The following is a 21816-nucleotide window of genomic DNA, read 5'->3' on the forward strand; positions in this document are numbered from 1 at the left end:
AGCGCTGAGCCGTTCTAACGTTCTGGCTGTCTCAGGGAGACTCTATGGATATCACGAAACCTCGGTTCCTGTTACCATCTGCTGGGCAGGTGATGTGGCAGAGGCCCCCAGAAGCTGCCCAGTCCAAGGGGAGCCCAGGCCTGACTTACACACCTCTGGTGACGGGGAGTTCACTGCCTCCTGGCGTGGCCCCTCCCACGCAGCTGTGACAGACCTGCCTCCCACACACACTCAGCCTCCTTGGCGCTTCTCTCACCTGCCTCGGCCCCGCCCCGGCACACCCAGCACACATCTGGGCCCGGGTCTCCCTGGCAGCCTCCCATCTGTTCTCGGGCTCCAGGCCCGGCCCCAGGCCCGGCCCCTCCCGTCGGCCCGCCCCGTGGACTGGAGTGAATGTTGAGGACCGCACACCTGACTCTGTCACTCTTCCGCTCAAAGACCTGCAATGCACCGGTTCCCTGTCATCTCCGGGACATGGCCAGCTCCTCACAGGATGGCCAGCGAGCTCCTGCACGCTCCCCTCGCCCAGCCTGCTCCAGCCGCCCTCCAGCCCCAGCCTCTGGCCGTGCCCCGTCTGTCCGTTCTCAGAATGGGCAGGGGACGGCCCGGGCCTCCAGGCCTTTGCACACTCAGACCCTTCTGTTGGGAGCCCCCAAACCCCCTTTCTGCTCAGAAAGGCGTCTTCAGCTTCAGAGACCCAGCTCAGATGACCCCTGCTCTGGGAGAGCTTTCCTGCCTCTTCCCCTCTGGCTGCCCCTCCAGGGGGCCCGCTGCCCCCCTTACTTCCACTCACTGTTGGCATGTCCGTCCCCTGCCCGCCTGTGGGCTCCCAAGGCCAATGACCCTGTTACCACCAGACTTCAGTGCCCAGCCTGGGCCAGGTGAGGGGCCAGGGACCCTCAGAAAACACTGGTTGAGGGTAGACATGGGTGGGGGGTTGTCCATGGCAGAAAAAGCACTTTGTACCCCGCAAACCCACTGCAAGCTCTCACCCCTTCCCGGGTCCTTCCTCCAGCCTCGTCAGGCGCCCCCTGCTGTCCTCCTAAGGAACAGCGGGCTGAGGTCAGGAAACCACCTCATTGGTGGATTTGGGCGAGTTGCTTCCCTTCCCTGGGCCCAGTCTCCCCAGCTATGACACGGGGTGGGGGTGGGGAGGCTGGAGTGCATCCTCTCCAATGTCCCCTCTCCCTTCAGACTCTTTCTCTGGCCACACATTGCCCCTACAGTGTGTCAGGAGCAGTGCTGGCACCTTACCTGCGTGATTTCTAACGCACATGACGCGAGATGTTTTATATAAGGCGCTCGGCATGATGGAGAGCATTTAGCGTGATGCCTGGCATATTGGAAGCTTCAAATAAATAGGAACTGCCATCCGCAATACTTATGATCCTTACCGTCACCCAGGGCAGCACCATTCTATAGATGAGAAGGCCAAGGCAGCGCGAGGGGCTGGACCCGCCCTGACTCAGAGAGCTGGAACCACGCAGCCGGAACCGCGGCCTGTCCACCGTGTGCCCCCTGCCCTACCCAGTGGGCGAGTCCCTTAAACCATTCATTCAGTAAGAACACACACGTGCCTCCCGGGTGCCCGGCGTGAGTGCCCTCACGGAAGGTGTGGTTTCCGGGGGAAGAGAGATTTACTAACTATCCCCGCGAATACACACAGAAGTTACAAAATGCGCCCTGTGGAGTGAAGGAAAAACCAGTGGCTTGGCCTGGGGTGACTCAGGTGGGGAAGCTTCTGGCTGATCTGGTTCAGGCTTGGCCTTTGGAGGCATGGATGCCACCCCTCCGGGGCCAGCCTGCCCACCCTGGAGGAGGGAGCAGAGGCAGCCCCTTGCACCCCAACCCCAGCGCCGCCCCCCCACTCCCAGTCTCCCTGAAGACGGTCCCTTACAACTGCCCTTTCCACCGCAGGCCTCAGACACAAATTGTACTTTAAATTCAATATCGGTCATTAATATTTCATGATTACAAAACGTTAAAGATAATGTCAGGGAAGCAGCGTCTGGACGGGCAGGACGGAGAGGGGAGACGGCATACTAAGTGGTGCGGGGCCGTGAGGTAATCCGCGGTGACAGGCGGCACTCCGCCCGCCCGAGCGTGGCCGTCTCCGAGGGACCCGCCGGCCTCGCTGCCGCCGCCACGTATAAATGTCTCCCCTCTGGTTCTCGTCACTGTGTGTTTGTCACACCTGGACAAGAGCGGGCGGGGCCACCGTGACCCCCTGGCACCCGCTGCTCTGCAGGAGTCAAAGGGATGCTTCGGCCGAGGGTGCAGGAGGCGGACCCACTGGCTTTGCACTTGGGGCTCAGGCTGACTGTGGGGAGGGGGCAGGTCGGGGTGGAGCCCTGGCCCTGCGTGGACTTGCTCCATGACCTGGGCCATCGCTGTTCCCCCTCCCCGAATCTCTGTTTCCTCACCTGTAACACGGATAGGGACAATGATGCTGTCCTCGTCTCTCGGAGTGGGTGGGGAGCCATAGCGCGTGGCTTCTTTGTGACACACCTGGCTTTGTGCCTGGCTCCGGGGAATTATGAGTGGAGGGGCATCCGGGGACAGCGGGGCTCTGGCGCCGGACAGGCTGGGGACGGACACTTGGATGACCGGCTCTGCCTCTCTGAGTCTCAGCTCCCTCATCCCCACGTCGGGGGCAACGGCAGAGCCGGCACGCCTTAGGTGGGGCGACTCAGCCAGCACATCGCTGCGAAGTGTCTGGCATAGAGTCGGTGCCGAGGTCAAGTGCAGAGTCAAGACCCACAGACACCAGGAACTGAGCACTTACTAAGTTCTAGGCTACGTTCTTCCCACGCTCCATCCCTACTACGTGCAGCATCCTCCCGCCAGCACTGCGAAGTGGGAGCCATTTACTGTCTCACTGATGAACATCCCAGCGCGGGCTGGGCAGGGGCTGCGGATGCAGTGCGGAGGTGGGGGCGTCTCTAGCCCAGGGACCAGCCTTGTTCTTCCCTGCGGGCACTTGTTGGGGCCTGGTGGGTGGGACAGGGGTGGTGGGGCTCAGAGCCGCGACTCCCAGGGAAAGGACGCCCACACAGCAATGCTACGGCGGGAAACAGGCAGACCTGGCCCAGGTCCCAGCTCTGCCACTGCGCATCCTCAGGCGAGTCCCCGGACTCTCTGAGCCTTGACTTTTCCCAACAGTAAAATGGGTGCTGATCTGCTACTGGTTATGGTTTCATAAAAGTATGTGCTGGAACGCGACTAGCCCGGAATACGTATTAAGTAAACACGGCACAGTGTTTACGGGGGAGAGGCCCCCGCGGTCTTTATCCTGTGAAACGGCCGCATTGCAAGCATTGCAGACTTTGTATGCCGCTCTAGCTGCTCTCTGAAAGAGACCCGCTGGGCAGAAGCGCAATGCTTAACCCAAGAGGGGACGCTTGCGGTGGATGCCGGGCCCTGCGACAGGCTGCTGCAGGGGACGTATCTGCTGTGGGGAGGGAGGGGAGGCATCCCTCCCTGCCTGCCCAGGGAGCAGGTTCAGGGAGGCGAGGAGGGGGACAGCTCTTCCCCCCAGTCCAGCCACTTCCTCTCCAGCCACCTTTGTTATCTCCCTTTCATGCGGTGGCAGAGTGGATTCAAAGGCTCGGGAGCAGCAGGCACTGAGGTTTGAGGCAGCTTTGTATTTCCTTTTAAACTGAAGTTGAAAGACACAAGGAACTTCAGCCTAGGGACTTCCTCGGCCCCAGCCCCGGGACCGGCTGGTGGGGCCTGCAAAGTGGAAGGGCGAGGTGGGGGGGGGGGGGTGGGCAAGGAGAAGGAAGGCTGGCAGGATGGCTCCCAGGGACGGGAGAGGCTCAGGGCCTAGGTGGGCAGAAGGGAGTGTGAAAATCGCCCGCCTGAGGCTCAGAAATGCAGTATTCCTACTGGCTGCTCTGCTGGCTCCGGGAGCTTGAGGCCGCCAGGGCGTGGGAGCTTGGAGAGCAGGTCTGGCTGTCCTGCCGTGGTGGTTCTCAAGGAGGTCCTCAAGGAGGACTGAGCTGTGCTCTTCCTTGCCCTGGCACTCTGGGAGTCCCTGTGCTCGCCGAGTCTCGCTCCATGGCCTTCCTTATCTGCACCCCGTGTCTCAGGCCTCCCCCTCTTTCCCTCTCAGTTCACATATCTCCCCAGCTGCACCAAAATGTGTCTGGTGCACACATGTGTGCACACACACGCTCATCACTATTCCAGAAACTCAGGCCAGGAACTTGGAGTCCTCCTGGACCCCTCTGCATCTCTTCCACATCATCTGTCAGCGGGGCCTATTGGCCCCCTCCTCACCCCGCCACTCAAAACCGACCACTTCTCGCTCTACCCTGGCTACCGCGCTGCACCAGGCCATGCCCCATCCTCCCAGCACCATCGCATTAGGCTACTGGCTGAGCCCCTACTCGGAGTATTCTGTCGGGCATCCTCCCTCTTCTGCTCGACCCCCACCCTAGTGACTCCCACCTCATTTGGAGTAAAGGCCAAAAGCCCCATGTGGCTGACCACACACCGGCCTCCTGCTGCTCCTCCAACAGCCCCGGCAAACTGCCGCCTCTGAGCCTTTGCACTGGCTGTTCCCTCTGCCTGAACACTCTTCCCTCAGATGTGGGTGTGACTCCCTCAGTTTACTGAGGTATCGGAATGTCTCCTCCTCAGAGAGGCCTTCTCCTAAGAGAAACACCCTCTTCCTCCCCTCCCTCTTCCTCTCCACCCTCTTCCCTGCTTTCTTCTTTCCCCTGACGTGACGCACGCCCTTTCTCTCTGTTTGCTGATGGGCTAGCTTTCCCCCAGGAAGACAGAAGCTTTTCTGTCCTGCTCAGGGCTGTATCCCCAGCCTCTAAAACAGGCCTTGGCAATGGAAGCAGGACTAAGTAAACCAAAGTGTGTAATAACTTCAACAACAACAACAAAATAAAACAGGGTTTGGTATGCAGTGGGTGCTCAATAAATGCTGAAGGAAGAAAACCAGCCTCCAGGTTGGCCCTGCTCTTTTGGCCTGGGGTCCTTCCCAGATCTCTCTCTTCCCGCCCACTGGCTTTAGCCTCCCACCCACCCTGCCATCTTTGCCCCGCCCCTCAGCCTCTGCACCTCCCCATCTTACCTGCCTCCATGGCCAGCACCGTGATGTTGTGCCAGCCGGCAGTCTCGCGGTCCAATCCCTTGCCTGTCACGATGGCGCCCGTGTCAGCATCGATATCAAAGATCTGGTCCAGATCTGAGTCTCGGTCAATGGCGTACCTGGTGGAGGCAGGGCAGGGCTGATTGAAGGTGCCCCAGCACCGGCTGGAACCCGTGCCCATGTCTCCCAACCCCACCCCACCCTAGCCCCACGGAGGGACCCCTCGCCTGGGAGACACAAGGAGCAGAGACCCTGGGCAACAGAGGAGGCGTGGACAGGGACCTGGGTTTGCCTCTCAGCGGCACTTGCAGCCTCACCCTTTCTGGGTAATGGGGCTAACAATGTGCACCCCCCTGATGTTAGGAGGGCAGGGTGGCTGACATAGAGTTAGCACTCTCTGGATGGTTGATTCTTATCTCTCCGTAAGCGGTGACCCTGGCATTGGGCCCGAGAAGGGGGTGGGGCTGTTACTGGGCAGGGGGAGGAGAAAGTGCAAAGGCAGCCAGTGAGAATTATTCAGGAAATGAAAAATGGTGCAAAAAAAAGGTTAGAACTGGGCTGTGGGGGAGAGTTAGGCACCAGAACAGGCACGGCACAGGATTCAGGGTTTTGATGTGTGGGGATGGGGGTATTGGGGTACAGGGTGGCGGGGAGAGGAATTTTGAGCAGAAGGAAAGGGGTGGGTCCTGGTGTCCCAAGGCTCTCTCTGGCTGCCTGGGCATGGAGGTCCCAGACCAGGGACACCGGCTGAGTGATGCTATTTCTAGGGGGTCTGGGGGAACGGCCGCCAGCCCCCCGCAACCCCGCCTCCCAGCCTGCACAGCACGCAGGAACTAATCTTCGGCTTTTCAGCTGCCCTGTGAAAAAGCCCTTTGTTCCGCCTTCTTCCCTGGCCTTTGTGCGGTGGCTCCGGGCCTGAAAGGCCCGTGTCCAACACATGTCTCTGACTGCGGCCCGGAGAGGCCCCGCTGGCGCTGGCCACGGCTTCCTGCACCGATAACTTGGGCAGGGGTGCCGCTGGGCTTCATGGCCCACAAAGGCCTCGAATGCCAAGCAAGGGCTCTTTGTGTGGCAGCACAAAGCAGCTGGGTGGGTGGGGCTCAGTCCGAGGCACTGGCCCCTCCCCCAGGCAGGAGCAAAGCCACCCTTTCCCCAGCTCCCGGAGTGGGAAACTGAGGCTCAGGGAGGCGAGGACCTCAGAATCGCCTCTGCTGGGGACCCAGAGCCCTGACATGACCCTTCAGTGGGGCCTTGGCTGCATTACCAAACCTCCGTGGGCCTCGGTTTCCCCATCTGTGGAACAGGGACAATGACATCCTGTGGGACTGCACAGGTCTGAGAGAAGTGCACGGCTACTCCTTCTGCCAGTGTGACCTCGGACAAGTCGCTGGACCTCCTTGGCCTCATCTGGAAGAGGGGGCGGCTCATACCTCCCACCGGTGTGGATCTGGACAAAGGTAACAGCCCTCACTCTGTCTACGTTTACTGTGGCAGCAACGGTGAAGGCTTGTGGCCAACTGCCTCGGGCTGTGCCGATGGCCTCAGCGGGCGGCACAGCTCTGAGTCCCCGGTCCCGTCCCTCAGCGGCTAAGCCCACCTCCTTCTTCCCACCGCCAACCAGCCTGGGCCGCACTGCGTGGGAAGGTTCCGGCCACGGTGATAATTCCTGCCACTAGTGAGCACTGGTCGGTGTCGGCCGGGTCCCTCTAGCCATCCCTCCTCTCGTTCCTTTCTGCCCAACCAGTCATCCAGTGCCTTCTCCCCGCTGCCCTGCACTGGGCCCCTGGGGAGGAAGGGGCGCGCGAGACTGATGAGGTCCCTGCCTATCGCCCCGTGAGGCTGGTACGATCTCCCCGTTCTGCAGACGGAGACACCAAGGCTCGGGCAAGAAGCCTGCCATGCTGAGGACGGCCGGAGGTGGCTGTGCAGGCTGCGCCCTGCTGGCCCAGTCACATGTCCTCACCCAGGAGTATCTTCTTAAAGGGGGCCTTCTTCTTATTTACTAGCCCGGGGCCTAGTGAGGGCCCTGTCCGAGGTTGCACAGGGACTGTCTCAGAATTGGAACTTGTGCCCCAATCTGGGGACTCTATACCCAGAGTTCTTAACAGTTTGTTGACTCATCCAAAGTTGCAGGGCACGGAATTGCCTCAGGAGGTGCCCTGGGCTCCCAGCTGGCCCAGGCAGATGTTCGAGTCCCGCAAAGGCAGGCCGGGACCCTGAGTGCTGGCTCACCGGGAAGGAACCGTGCAGCCCTCCTCCCGATTTTCAGGCAGGAGAGCAGAGTCCAGGAGAGGCCCAGAGGCCCAGAGGCCCAGAGGCCCGGAGGCCCGGCCCGGGGCTCCTGATGGCGGGGCCAGGGCCGGCCGTGAGGATGCCAAGTGCCTCCTTCTCGCTTGCCACGCCCCCCCGCCCCTGCTGCCCAGACTCTTTTCTCCCTCCCCCTAGTCCTCCTCCGCCCAGCTTTCTCTTTTGTTCCCTCCCAGAGGGGAGAGGGATGGGGGCTGGAATCTAAGTGGCGGCTGCTGTTCCCAAGGCCAAGGGGGAGGGGCTGCCATTAACCAGCTAAAGACTTGAGGCTGCAGGTCAGTGTGGCTGGCTGAGCCCAGGTGGGGGTGTTCCAGCTCAGAGAGCCAGCGAGGGGGGGGGCGGTGGAGATGGGCCTGGCGTGTGGCGAGGAGTGTGGCCTGGCAAATGCGGAGGCTGGGGGTGGGGGCTGCCTGTGTGCTTCACGTGTAGGTGCATCAGTTGTGTGTCTGTCTGGGCTGCATTGTGGGTGGAAAGTGTGTGTGTGAGTGAGAGAGAAAGACAGAGAGAGACTGCTGTGCAGTTGGAAGAACAAAGCCTTAAGAGGCAGCTGCTTGGCCCTGAGCCTGGCTCCAGGTCCAGGGTGACCCGGGTAAGTTACTTCCATCTTTTGAGTCTAATTTCCTGCAAAATGAAGATGATAATCCTACCTTGCCAGTTGTTGGGAGGATTAAATGCCCAGCTGGGGGATGAGGTACCTCGCTGAGTTCCAGGAAAATCACTTCATGAGTGAGGACTGTTGTTACTCTGATTATTATTCAGAAACGTCTGGCGAAGGGTGCCCGGACGTCCCTCCAACCAGCGGGTGGTCAGCATGCCTGGGGGCGGCAGGCGGCACACACGGATGTGGGAGTATTGCCCAGTGGCCCGAGAAGGACAGGAGGCACAGAAGGGGCTAGAAGTTTCTACTCAGATCCTGTTCCTTCAGCCAGGCCTGGAGGGCAGGAAGGGGACCAGAGCAGGTGTGGGTGGAAGAGCACAGTGAGAGAGTGCGGAGCGTGTCCGTGTGTGTGTCTGTGCACGTGTGCAAGGGAGGCCGGGAGTAGTGGTCACAAGAGCAAATCTGGTGTCCATCTGCCTGGGTTTGACACCTAGCCGTGTGACCTTGGGCAGGTCACTTAACCTCTCTTTTCTTCAGTTTCCTCCTCTTAAAAATGGAGATGACAACGACAATGGTGATGATGGTGATGATGACGATACCAGCTTCACAGGTGGTTGTGCAATTACCAGGTGACTACCAATGAAACACGTAGCAGCACGGGAAACCTGGCATGTGACGCACAAACTAGCCCTTACTTTTACTTGCCGAGCAAGACCGTGCCAGGCCGATGTCCCACCTTTGTGTGCTCAGGCCCCTGGACTCCGTCCGGGTCCTGTCATCACCCCCATTTTACGGATGAGGAAATGGAGGCTCAGGGAAGCCAGGGGCCTGACCTTGGGGCAAAAGGGCTGCTTAGGGGCAGAGCCAAGTTCCTGGGCCACATCTGTCCAGAGCCCCAGGTCTAAGAGCGCCCTCCCGAGGGCCCGCCGGGCGCCCTACCAGCTCCCACAGGGTACACACGAAACACTGCCGGCGCCCAGGTTAGGGCGGGGCACGCAGGGAGGACACCGCTTCCCGGCTTGGGCGCGCACGCAGGCGGGGCAACCACAGACACACGCACACAGGCAGCGCACACGGGCGTAACAATCACGGAAGTCTGCAGGCTCCCGTGCGGACAGCCCCTCCCGGTGCTCCTGTGTGTGGACTCACGGATGTCTACACGCAGCAGGCGGAGCAATGCAGACCCCACCCGAGCTAGTAGTGGGGGGGGGGGGCTCTTTAGATATGAAAGGGCTGCCCCCCAATCAAACGATTCCTCTCTGCTCCCTCTACCCCGTGGGTGATGCTCCCCCCTTTACCCCCATCCCCTTACAGCGCACACTCAAAGCCCAGACTTGATGCCTAAAAACCTGTATGTGGTTATCCTGGCTGCAGACTGAAGGGGAGGGATGGTCCTGTCCAAACACAATCCTCCCTGCAGCCCTGGCAGCAGCAGCGAGCACAGACCCTGGTACACAGTAGACATTTACTACCCATTTTTTTTTGAATGAATGAATGAGGCAGGTACTATTATAATCCCATTTTAGAGATGGGAAAACTGAGGCTGGGGCAGGTGCAGTGGTTTTCCCACAATTCTGCAACTGAACCGGGATTCAAGCCCGGGTCTTCTCTGATTCCCAAGCCCACGGACGTTCTGCCGCACCCACTGTGGAGTGCGGGGAGCCCGTCTGGTCTTCTCTCCCTCTGGGCCAGCGTGGGCTTCCCCGCTGTCGATGTTCAAAGGAGACTCACGTGGCTTGGCTGCCCGTTCCAGAGATGGGCCCACCAGCCCCTCACAATCACCTCAACCCTTCTGGCTCCGCGGGGCAACGGGGAAGCCTGTGCTCACTTGTCTCCTTGGTCCAAGAGTACTCGCCCCCTCCCAGGAGCTCCTCAGTCCCCAAGCCCCCGCCCCCGCCCGCTCAGGTCTGTCACCGGATTCGCTCACAGGGTGGTCCAGTCTTCCCGGTGGCCCATGTCTGTCTCATCTCCGTGCTTTGAGCACGGGGAGGGCACGGCCCAAGTCGGGGCACAGCAATGACCACAAAGAATGACAGGCAGGGGCGGATGGCAGGGGACTGGACTCAAGAAGTGGGTCACAGCCCGTTCCTTTCCCTTTCGGGATGAGTGACATTGGGCGAGTCACTTCCCCTCTCCCACCCTCAGTGTCTTCGTCTGTAAAGTGAGTGAAATGGCCCCTGAGGGACAAAGGCAACGCTACGTGGTGCCTTCCGCTCTCCCCAGTGCAGGGACTCAGAAAAAAATCACCCCACACCATCCGTGTCTGTTTCCCGGGCGCCTACGGGGCCAGGCAAATCCTCCCGGGACACTGCTTATGGCCTCAGTTCCGGGAACACGCCAAACCCGTTCCTGCCTCAGGACCCTTGCCCTTGCTCTTGCCCGCAGTTTTGCCTGGCTGGCTGGCTCTCTCTCTCTATGATCTCAGCTCACTTGTCAACCCCCTGACCACTCCACCCAAAGTAGCCCCCCGCGACCTCCATCCTCCTTACGCTACTACTGATTCTCATCATAGCTCTTCCGAACAGTGATCCCGCTTAGCCACTCACGGACTGTCTCCCCTTTAGGAGAAGGCCAAGTCCGCGTGGGCAGGGACAAGGTCTCGTCACCACCGTCCCCGCAGTTCCTGAGTCAGTGCAGGACACGACCAACTTCACGGGTGCTGGCTGAGTCCCTGACCTTTAGAACCAGGGAGCTGGGAGGAGAGCCAGCCTCCGGGCGGCCCAGGTGGCCTGTGAGGAGCCCTCTCTGTGTCCCCCAGCCTCTGACTGGTGCCCCTGTCCACGGCTGTCTCCGCAGACTGGGCACTCCTCTCCGGCTCTGCCCTTGGCTGAGTCATCTCGGCGGTGTCCCCAGGCCTGGCTCGGGGCCTGGCTCGGAGGAGGAGGAGCTGGGTAAATGTTTGTGGTGTTAAATTGGACCCATCTTGGGCTCCTCACCGCCTCCACATCTGAGGAGCCCCAGGGAAGGGCCAGGGAAGAGAGATGAAAGAAGGTTTCAAAGTTGGCCCTTTCAGCGCAGATAAAAGCAGGAGGGACAGGAAGGGGAGGCGGGGAGGAAGAGGGGTACTGAGAGTGACACGGAGAGGAGGCGAGCAGGTGGACAGAGTGCTGACTGCAGAGGCAGGGAGTGGACTCCCGCTCCTGCCTCCTAACTCACCATGAGAGCCCAGGGAGCTGCCTCCCCTCTCGGGCCTCAGGTTCCTGGCTCGCAGGGGGGATGATGCCCCCTCCACCCGCCCCTCCCAGAGCTCTGGGGCCCAGCCAGAGGCTGAGGCGGGGGTGGAAAGACTATACCAACAGCCTGGGGTGGCGGTGGGAAGGGCGGTGAGGAGTTCAAAGGCAGGCCGGTGTGGGCGGTGAGAAGGGTACAGCCAGCCCAGGAGCGGAGCCAGAGCTCCCCAGCTTGCCCTGGAGGCCCATCAGACTTCCCCTTGGCTGCTCCCTCCTCCTGCACCGTGGCCATCCCAGTCCACGCTTCCCCGGGCACCTCTACCGCTCCCCTGCCTCCGCACGCCTGCCCGCACGGGCTGGTCCTCGGCTGGAAATGCTCCTCCCTTCCTATTTCCGCCTGACCACACCCAGGCGCTCAGCTCAGTTCAATTCCCGCCCCCTCTAGGGCGGCTCTCTCACCCCACTGAGGGCATCCCCAGCCTGGGAGCCCCTGGGCAGCGGGGCAGGGCGGCCTCTTTGTGTCCTCACCTGGGGCTGCCACGCAAGGCTGCACGGCCGTGCACGGCACAGCTCCACGAGGGCTAGTCACACAGATGATGATGGTGGTGATGGTGATGGTGATGGTGACGATGGTGGTGGAATGTCACCCCTCTGGAATTGTGTAACGCGGAGATCCTCAAACTAACTTCCCTTCCCACTCCCCCCAGTGCTCAGGGAGAAAGCTGGGGGCTCCAGAGACTCCTTCCCATCCACCCAGTAGTAGCCACTCCCCCCCCTCCCACCAACCCCCATCACCTTGACCTCCTCTGGACCAGCTTCTCCTACGGTCCTTCTCCCTTTCCGTTCCATCTGACTTTCTAACTGAAGCCTCAGTCAGGGGCGGCCTCCCCAAGCCCTGCAGCCCCCAAACCCTTCCAGACACCAAGGGTGCTGCAGCGACCCCTCCTCTTGGCCCCCCTCCTCGTCCCTGCTCTGCCTCTCTCTCTGCCCGAGTCTGTCTGTCTCCCAGTTCCTCTCGTCCTTGTTCTTCCAGCTTCCGCTCTCAGATCGCTTCCTCTCAGCGCTGGCCTCTCCATATCTCCGTGAGTGCCTGTCTCGTCTCTTTTCCCAGCCTTTCTGATTTTACATTTCATGCGCTTACCACGTGTCTAGTGAGTGTCCCCTGAGGGCCAGGCATCGGGCAAGACCCTGAGGACACAGTGGTGGACACACAGACGTAAATCCTTACCCGCAAATGGGGCTTATCTTTTTGTGGCCCAGGCAAACAAAGTAATTAGAAAACAGGTAGTGAGTTAGAACGTGAGTGAGGCTAGTGAGGACCAAGGAAAATGAGGTATGGGGATGTGACGGTTGGGGCTGGGGGTTGCAATTTTAAAAAGGGGGGCCAGGGGAGGCCTCGCTCTGGGGTACAGACCTGGAAGAAGTGAACCAGCCACGGCCATATTCAGGGGAGGAGAACCTTCTGGCCGGAGAGATCAGCAGCCGCAAAGGCCCTGAGGCAGCGGAGAGCTGGGTGTGTTTGTGGAGCCCCCTTGTGGCTGAGCAGAGTGAAGCAGAGCGCGGAGGGTAGTGCGCTGGGGTGGGGGTGGGGGTGGGGGGGGTCTGAGAGGTTTACAGAGGGGCCGCATCACACAGGGCCTAGAGGTCATTCCGAGGGCCTGCTTGTTTATTCTGAGCCTGAGAGGTGACTTCGACTTCGGAAGACTTTGGGCAGAGGGGGGCCATGCTCCGATGTACACTGGGGCATTTTCAATCTGGCTCCTGGGCCGGTTCTAGATTACACGGGTGTGGGGGGTGGGGCGCGGGCAGAGGCAGGGAGCCCAGCGGATGGCGGTGGTAATCCTGGCGAGAGAAAGCAGCGGCCTGGCCCAGGGGGAGCGTGCAGGGGGCGGGGGCAGTCAGATTCTGGATCTATTTTTAAAGTGGAGATGACAATTTGCTGATGGCTTGGAGGCAGGTGTGAAAGACTGGATTCGCCAACATTTCTGATGGAACAACTGGAAGAATGTGGTGGGGTTTTTGTGTTTGTTTGTTTGTTTTGTGGAGCGACTAGGAGCTCAGTTCTGAACGTGATTTTGAGGCGTCTAGCAGCGATCCAGGGGCACTGCTGGGGGGGCAGGTGGGCAAGTGGACAGTGGAATCCGGGAGTCAGGGCCACATGACAGATGGGCTGAGAGCGGGGGGAAAGCGCGGTGGACGGAAAGGGGGACCCAGCCCGAGCCCGGCTCACTCGGCGGTGTCTGTCGCGCTAGGTTCTCTCTCCTTGTCCTGGGTCCCTAGTCTCTCCATGACTGGTCTCACATCTGCTTCCTTTGTCCCAGAACTCCAGCTGTGTCCACCTCTCACTCTCCCCTCCCCCCGGTACCAACTTCTCCTTCCCTCCCTGCCCGGCCCCCTCCCCCTCTCCCGGTCTGTGCGCGGGCGGTGGCGGGAGAGCAGGCAGCAGGCGTCGGCCCCGGGCGGGGGTCTCACCGGACGGGCCGGTTGGCGGCGTCGGGGTCCCGCGCAGTCACCACGCCGACCAGGGAGCCCACCTGCGCGTCCTCCTGCACCTCCAGGAGGCCGGAGGGCGGCTGGAACTCGGGGGGCTCGTCCACGTCGGTCACCGCCACGCGCACGATCGCCTGGTCGCGGAACGTGCCCAGGTCAGCGAAGCGGGGGTCCACGAACTTGTTCAGGGCCTCCAGGACCACGGTGTGTACGGGCTGGGACTCGAAGTCCAGGCGCTGCGGGAGGAAGCGGAGGGCCGGTGAGGGGGGGGGGGGGTCTGCTAGGACAGATCCCGAGGCTGGGAGGGGGACCCAGAGAGGGCGGGGCTGGCCTAAGGTCACGTGTAGACTCAGACCCACCCTCTGGTTACAGGTGGGGAAAGTGAGACCCTGCCGGCCGGCTCGCTTAGGGCCACCCAGCTACTCAGGGCTAAAGGTTTCGGACAACCGGACTTCCGCTACTCGGCACAGTTTGCTGGGGCATTTCATTAACTTATTAATTTACAAAGCACTTACTATGTGCTGGCGCTTTAGGTATGGTAACGTATCTAATTTTACAGCACCCCTACCTAAGAGGCTTGCATTAGCTCATTTTATACAGGAGGAAATCGAGGTCCGGAAGTGTGTAACTTGCCCAAGGCCACTTAGCAGGTGGGCCCCGGCAGAGGCCGGGTTCAAAGCCACCTGGCGGGGCTCCCAAGCCCTCCTGGCCCCTCCCCCACGAGAGGACAGGGCACGTTGCCGCTGCCGACCAGCGGCCTGCTGGCGGGCAGTCCCTTCACCCTCTCTGGGCCTCAGCTGGGAGGAGGAAATCCGGTGTTCCCCGGCGAGTAGGCGGCAGCAGCTAAGGCGAGTTGAGCCTGATAAGCGAGGCTGCCTTAGAGCTTCCCTGGAGATCCGGTTAAATCCGTGCTGCGCCTTGCTTCCCATCAGGGAGAGCTAATGGGTACCCTCTGACAGATGAGCTCCCTGGCCCTGGGTTGGCTCTGGCCTCCCAAAGACAACGGCTTAGAGCAGCGATTTTCAACCGGCGCGCTGCAAGAATTTTTTGCAACGTACAATACCCGGCTATTGAGTCAGGGGCACTGACCTCCTTTCCCTTTGATTGTCAAATGAAGAAAAAAAAAATGACAACAGCCAACACAACAACAGGGGTCTGGTGTGAATGAATCAAAATTATACCTACATTTTTGTCAGCTCGGCAAAAAATATAATGTATTTTTCGGTGTACCGCGGAATGTTTGTAATTAGTTTCTTCCGTGTGCCACAAGATGGGAACGGCTGAGAACCGCGGCCTTACAGCAGAGAGAAATCGCTGTGGTGGGGGCTGCGGCCACCCCGGGGGCGGGGTGGGGGAGCTCAGAGTACCAGGGTGACCTTTCCTGCGTGTGGGGACTCTCCCCGCCTCTCAGAACCTCCCACCCCCACCTTTTCCGGCAGCAGAAACTGCACCCCCTCCCCCCAGTCCTGTTGCCGGGGAAATCAGGATGCAGGGAGGCAGGCCGTGGTCTGGCCTGGGAGTGAGCGATGGGCTCCGGGAGCCAGGTCATCCATCAGACCGGGCTCTGCTCCCTGAGCCAGGGCCGGCTCCTGAGAGACACCTTAGGCGCCAGTGCTGGAGCCCCTGGGGTGGGGGGGTTCAGGGTGGGGGAAGGAGGAGGAGGAGAGGGGGCTCCACCCCCAGAAGTCCCCAGGCTGGGGGTGGAGCCTGATTCTACCGCCCTGTGATGCTGTGCCTCTCCGGGCTTCCAATTCCCCATCTGGGAAGTGGGCTCACCTTACAGTGAGGACACTCACCGGACAGGGAGATCAGAAGACCGAAAACCACCTACTGCCTGCAAGGGTGGTTCTGGAGCCTGACTGCCTCGGCCCGAGGCCCTACTCTGTTCCGCAAGATGCACGACCTGCACGCCAATTACTGAACTTCTCGGGGCCTATGAAACGGACAGGGATAGCACCTCGGGGAGTGTCGTGGGGATGGAATGAGTTAATGCACCGAAAGCAGCTGAAGGGCGCCTGGCACATTGTAAACACTTTATTATAAGTATCAGTTATCATCATTATTGTCCTCCGGGAAGTAGCTGAAGAAACTGGCGGTTTTCTCTATCCTCACACCCTCAAGGCCAGGCAGGTAGAGAGCGGGTCCTAATGTGCTTGTACAGTGAACGAAGGGTCATCATGGGCAGATGTTTCTGTGGGCCCCCGGGGCAGAGCCCGGGCTGATAGGAACAGGATTAGCGAGACAGGTTCTGGCTAAAGGGGAGGAGGGAGAGCTGGACAGCAGCAGGGAGTGGGCGTCCTGTCCCTGAAGGTGTGCAAAGGTCTGCAACCCTCTGAGGGCCAGCGCGGGGGACTCAGACCTCCTATGGGACAGTCTCAAAGGCCGCACAGCCCCGAGTCACCCAACCCATGGCCAAGTGCTGGGAAGTGGATTTTGCCTCTTTATTTGAACTCCGTCTTCACGTAGGAATCACTGGGTTTGCACTTTTGGCTTCTGGTTTCTGGACAAGCCAGTGGGTGAAGGCTGTTAGACTCGGGAAAGACAGAGCTTGGAGTCATGAGATCTGAGTTCAAATGCCAACTGTACCCCTTATAGGTGTGACTGTGACCTTGGGTGAGCCCCTTTCCCTCTCCCAGCCTGTTTTCTCACTTGTGAAGATGAGCGTCATGACGTCTCCATTGGAGGGAAGGGTGAGGATTAGAGGGAGCGATGCAGGGAGAGGTCCTGGTGCAGACTTGAAGCAATAGCACATTGTAGTGATTAAAAGCATTGATTTGAATCTGGATTGAATCCTGGCTCTGACACGTAGCTGTGCCACCTTAAACACATCGCTGAACCTCACTGTGCCTCATTGTCTCATTTGTGAAGTGGGAGGGAAAACACCAGCATTTTCCCAGGTCGGTCCTGGGTCTCTGGAAAGACCTAATCCCTGGAGTGGAGTACAGTGGAGTGGAGTGAAGTGGCTGTCCCAGGCTCCCTGACTCCACCCCCAGGGCCTGCTTCCCCCACCCCTCCTGGGGCGACCCTACCTTCTGCAACAGGATGATGGCCTCCTGAGTGTCGCTGTCCGTGGTAACCTTGAACACATGGCCGCCCGTGCCGCTCTCCTCCTTGAGGTGGTAAGTCATGTCTGTGTTCTCGCCCACATCCGAGTCCTCGGCCTTCACACGTCCCACGGCGGTGCCGATGGGGGCCGACTCCTGAACGCTGAACTGGTACATCTCTGTGGGGGACACGGCTGTGAGCAAGGATGGGGCCAGCCCGTGCCCCAGCCTCCACCAGCTCTAGGGGAGAGGAGAGCGGGGTCTAGTGGGGCTCCAGGGAGGTTAGTGTCTGCAAGGGGCTCCCAGCTTAGCCAGGAAGGTGCTGGGAGAGGCGAATCCTCTGCAGAAACCAAGAGACGGTGCAAAGAGGAGGGCCCTGATTAGTTTGGGAACGCGCCTGCAGTTCTCTGGGCCTTGGCTTCCCCATCTGCCCAGTGAGGGCGAGAGAGGAGAACCGTGGTCAAGGCTGAAGTTCTGGAGTCAGTCCCGGCTGGGTAGTCCTGAGCCTCGAATCCCTCATCTGTAGAATGGGAATAATAATAATAGCGTCTTCCTAACCACATTGTTGCCCTGATTCACGTAGCTGACCACGCCTGGAAAATGCCGAGTACAGTGCCTGGCGCATGGCAGCTCCTCAATAAAATGGAACAAATTGTATTAGAGTGGTGGGGCTTTATGTTGATGTTTCTGTTTGACACCGATTCCTTCATTTATACCTATTCATCGAGCAGCTATACTGTCCCAGATGCAGTTTCAGGCCCTGGTTATGGCAGCAAGCAAAACAGGCCCAAGTCCCGGTTCTCACAGTCCTTTGCTCTTAATGGGAAGAGAGAGGCGCTAGACACTCACTGCAGGGAGACACGCAGCGTGGCAGACGCCGACGACGGGTACTTCGGGGGAGCACGAAGCAGGAGGCAGGGAGGGGGCTGCCAAGGAAGGTGTGTGCGGTCTAGAAAGGCCTCTAATGAACACAATAAACTAACGAGCAAAACAGAACCGGAGACATGGAAACATGGAGCAGCCTGACAGCCGCCGGAGGAGGAAGGAGGGGAGGGGAAGTGGTGGGGATAAGGGGAAGGGACTAGTCAAAGAACATGCTTGAATGGCCCGTGGACACGGGCAATGCGGGGGGGGATTGACAGTGGGAGCAGGGGGTGGGCTGGGTGGAGGAGGGCAAAGGGGGGGGGGGAATTGGGACAACTGTAATGGAATAAACAAGAATTAAAAAAACAGAAAGGTAAGAAAGAAAAGCCTCTCCGAGAAGATGCCATTTTTGCAAAAGACTGAGTCAAGTGGATGCTTGGGAAAGAGCATTCCAGACAGAGGAGACAGCAGGTGCAAAGGCCCTGAGGTGGCTGTGACGCCTGGCACGTTTGCGCACTGGCAAGATGACCGTTGTGGCTACGGGGGCGAAGCAGATGGAAAACCAGAAGGAACGAGGTCAGATGGAACGAAATGGCACCCTGCCCTCCTCCCAGAGATGAGGTTGAGGAGAAGGTGATTTGCAGACGAAGCAGGGGCGGTGGGGGTGGGGATTGGCCCCTGGAGGCCCCCCCGCACAGATCTGCTGCCCCTTCTGCGTGGGCTGTGTGCCTCCAACTCATCCGCACAGTCTTGCCCAGCTGGGGGAGGGGGCTCTCTCCGAAACACAAGCTGATCATGCCCCCGCCCCGCTGTAACCCCTCGCCTAGCTCCCCACTGCCCTTGGATGGAGTTGTCTAAGCCCCTTGGCCGGCCCCACAAGGAGCTTGCTGCCTGGCTCCTGCCGACAGCTGCAGCCTCATCCCTCCCAGCCCCTGACGGCCCCACCCCAGCTCTGGCGTCCGCGGGGCCGAAGTCCCTGCGATTCCTTCAATGTGACTTGCTCTGTCTCTCCTGCAGGCATCACCCCTCCGTGTTCTCGCTGCCTTGGCCTCCTCATTCCCACTGTCTCCCTTTAGCCTCACAGAATGCATCCTCTTCCAGGGAGCCCTCCCAGACCTCCGGGCTCTGCTCCTGTGTGCCCAGGGCCCCCAGCTCATCCCAGTGTGCGGGTGACTGCGGTTCCCTGTTATGTTTCACTCTCTGTTTCCATCCATCCATTCTCATTCATTCCCCCTCTCTCTCGCTGTCTCTCTCTCCCTCCTGGAAGACAGGGACCCCATCTCTTATTCATCAGGCGTTCTCAGTGCCTGGCAGAACGCCAGACTGTCACAGAAATGAGACATGTGAGGGACCAGTGGGCGAGTGAATGAGAAGCAGTGTACACTCACCTGATGAACATAAATGAAAGGACCTGACAATACCAAGTGCTAGCGAGGATGTGGTACAGCGGACACGTGCCTGTCTCTACAGGGGGGACAGTCTGGCTCCATTTAGTGAGGCCGAAGCTATCTCCTGAGCCAGCTGTTCTGCTCCACTGTATACACGCCGGGAAATGTGCGCAGAACGGCACTAGGAGACATGCGGCAATGTTCCCAAGCAGTATCCTCCGTAAAAGCCTCGAGCGGGTGGCATCCCAAATGCCCATCAACAGCGCAACAGTGAAACCACGGACTACTATACGGCGATGAAAATGCATGAGTTCCAGCTGCAAGCAGCAGCGCAGGGGTTCACAAACGACACTGAGAGGCAAAACAAACACTTCACATGGTGTGAATCCACTTATATAAGGTTAAACACGGATGAAATGAAACTCTAATGTTGGGCGATGCGGACACAGGTGCGGGGACCCTGGGGAAAAGCGAGGAGGTGAAGACCGCAAGAGCGGATTCCGGTTAATTCCGGAGGAGGAGTGGGGGGAAGTTGTGACCAGGAGAGGCCACTTCGGGGGTCCCGACTGGTGGTTAAAGGAGGGTGTGCTTTACACTGATATTCCACAGCTGTCTGTGTGCTGTATTTTACAATAAAGGAGTGCTAAAAATAAATAATGAATAAACAAGAGTTTGCCTGGGGTCCTGGCGTCTTTTCTTCTGTCTGCCCCACCCCTCCCAGCTCAGAGCCACGCAGAGCTGGGCAGAAGACCCGGTGCTCCCTCCTCTTTACCTGGTGAGTTGCAGCTTCCCCATAGTGGGCGGGGCTGGGGTGGGGGAGAGAGGGGGGGGCTGGCTTCCGTGCCAGGCTCCCGGGTGCTGGGGCGCCAGCTCTGCCCACCCAGCTCCTGGTCTGGGCTGCCGCGCTAGGCTGCAGTGACGCCGTGCTCTCAGCTAAGGGATTGGATTCCCTTATCTCGAGGGGGTCAGTCCCCTGTGGCGGGGCCTAATGTGAGAGCAGCAGACCTTGAGTAATGGCTCACCCGATAGGAATCAGCCCGGCTCCCCAGGCATTTAGTCTCTGCCAGTCTTGGCGGCGGCCCCCCGCCCCCCTGCACAGCTCTCAGCCTGAGCCTGGGACAGAGGGGCCGGCGGGGCCCACGGGGAGGTGGGGGGACTGGGCCTGGTAACCCCCATCCACTGCAGTGCCAGGAGAGGCAGAGGGAGAAAGACCTTGTGATTCAGGAGCACAGAGCCCTGCCCTCCAGGCTCAGAGGAGGAGGGAAGGACCTGCCACTCTAGACTCAGCTTCGCCAGGCACAGTGATGGCCGGGGCACGGCTGCAGCCTCTTTCTGACATGTCCCTGTGTCTGCGCCCCACCCCTCTGCAAGCTTGAGCCCATGGCAGATCACTGGGGTGTGTGCAAGGGCCGTGAGGGGCTGCGTGGGCGGACAGAGGGTGACTCACCGTCAGCAGGAAGCAAGGTGACAGGTGGGGGGGGTAGCCATGTTACTCGGATGTATGGAAAATCAGACAACTCTGGGGACCTTCTCTGCAAGATGCACGATTGGAAGAAACCTGGGGGGAGTGGCTGGCTTGGGTGGGTAGACAGACAGACAGACAGACAGAGGTGTGTTCCTCTTCTAGTGGGGCCAGTGGGTGGCTTCCTGGGCTCACGGACAGACACATAGGCACTGGCTCCTTCGTCTGGGAAGGCCTTACTCACTCTGCGGGAAGCGGGGCGGGTTGTCGTTGACGTCGGTGACCACGATGGTGACGGTTGTGGAGCCCGAGAGGCCACCCAACTGGCCGGCCATGTCTGTGGCCTGGATCACCACCTCGTAGCGCTCCTGGCTCTCGCGGTCAAGGTCAGGCACGGCTGTGCGGATCACACCTGTGGGTGAGGGAGCGTGAGGCCCAGGACGCCCACATCAGCCGCCCGCCGACATGAGACCCCTGTGCAGGCAGAGGCTGGCTCATTCAAGTTCAGCGGGGAGTGCAGACGACACGGCCAGGGCCTCCGTACCGGTGTGGGGCGCTCAGCAGCCCCCGAATCTGCATACTCACGCCTGTACTCGCACAGATATGCCCAGGGGCTCACACAGGTAAGTCACGCACTCAGTACTCCACACACTCACACACACAGTACTCTACCACACACACGCACAACCACCAGATTCATACACACTTTCACACACATACTCACACATGATACATACAGATACACTAGCACACCCCCACTTTTAAACACACACTTTCAAAAACACACTCTCACATGCACAAGCATACACACACATCCACACACTCACACACGGCACAAAAGCGACAGAACGGACTATGTGGTTTTACTAAAACGAGGTGTAGGGACTGGAACCTGCCCCTGGGAGACCCGCCCCACTTTTGAGGCCTCGGCTTCCCCAGGGGAGGACAAACCCTGAGAATCCCTGGGGGAGCCTGGCCCCTGTCTGTCCTATCGCCCCTCTGTCGGCGGCACCTGGCCCCGAGCCTGGCTCGGAGGAGCAGCTCGGTGAGTGTTTCACAGAGTGAACTGGACTCACTCCCGCACTCGGGCACACTCACTGCGGCGTCTCACCTACCTATACACACACGCTAGGCGTGTCTCAGACGCTTGCGTGCTGCATACATAAGCCCGCATATGTGCTCACGTACACTTGTGCACACTAACACACCCCCCTCCAGGATTACCTCATCCCCCGGCCCCCGGAGCCCGAGGCCCTGGCCCCCAGCCTGGCCACAGCTTCTCTCTCTGTGTCCAGGCACTAGCTCACGGCGGCACAGACCATCCTTCAAGCCGTTAATGGATGCGGGGGCGGAGGGGCCGCAGGAACGGGGTGACTGCAAGATGAA

General features: G+C 59.9%; 1 protein-coding gene across 1 annotated transcript in view; it reads right to left on the minus strand.

The window, feature by feature from the left end:
• CDH22 (cadherin 22) overlaps nt 1–21816 on the minus strand; it is a 123430-nt gene that overhangs the window by 16636 nt on the left and 84978 nt on the right. Inside the window, exons 5-8 of the mRNA XM_028524738.2 lie at nt 20675–20842; nt 16702–16895; nt 13655–13908; nt 5090–5226 (exon numbers count right to left, since the gene is read on the minus strand). Of these exons, the coding sequence (XP_028380539.2) occupies nt 5090–5226; nt 13655–13908; nt 16702–16895; nt 20675–20842 (753 nt within the window). The remainder of the gene's footprint in view (nt 1–5089; nt 5227–13654; nt 13909–16701; nt 16896–20674; nt 20843–21816) is intronic.

This window comes from Phyllostomus discolor, chromosome 9 (assembly GCF_004126475.2).
Source record: "Phyllostomus discolor isolate MPI-MPIP mPhyDis1 chromosome 9, mPhyDis1.pri.v3, whole genome shotgun sequence".
Taxonomy (NCBI): Eukaryota; Metazoa; Chordata; class Mammalia; order Chiroptera; family Phyllostomidae; genus Phyllostomus; species Phyllostomus discolor.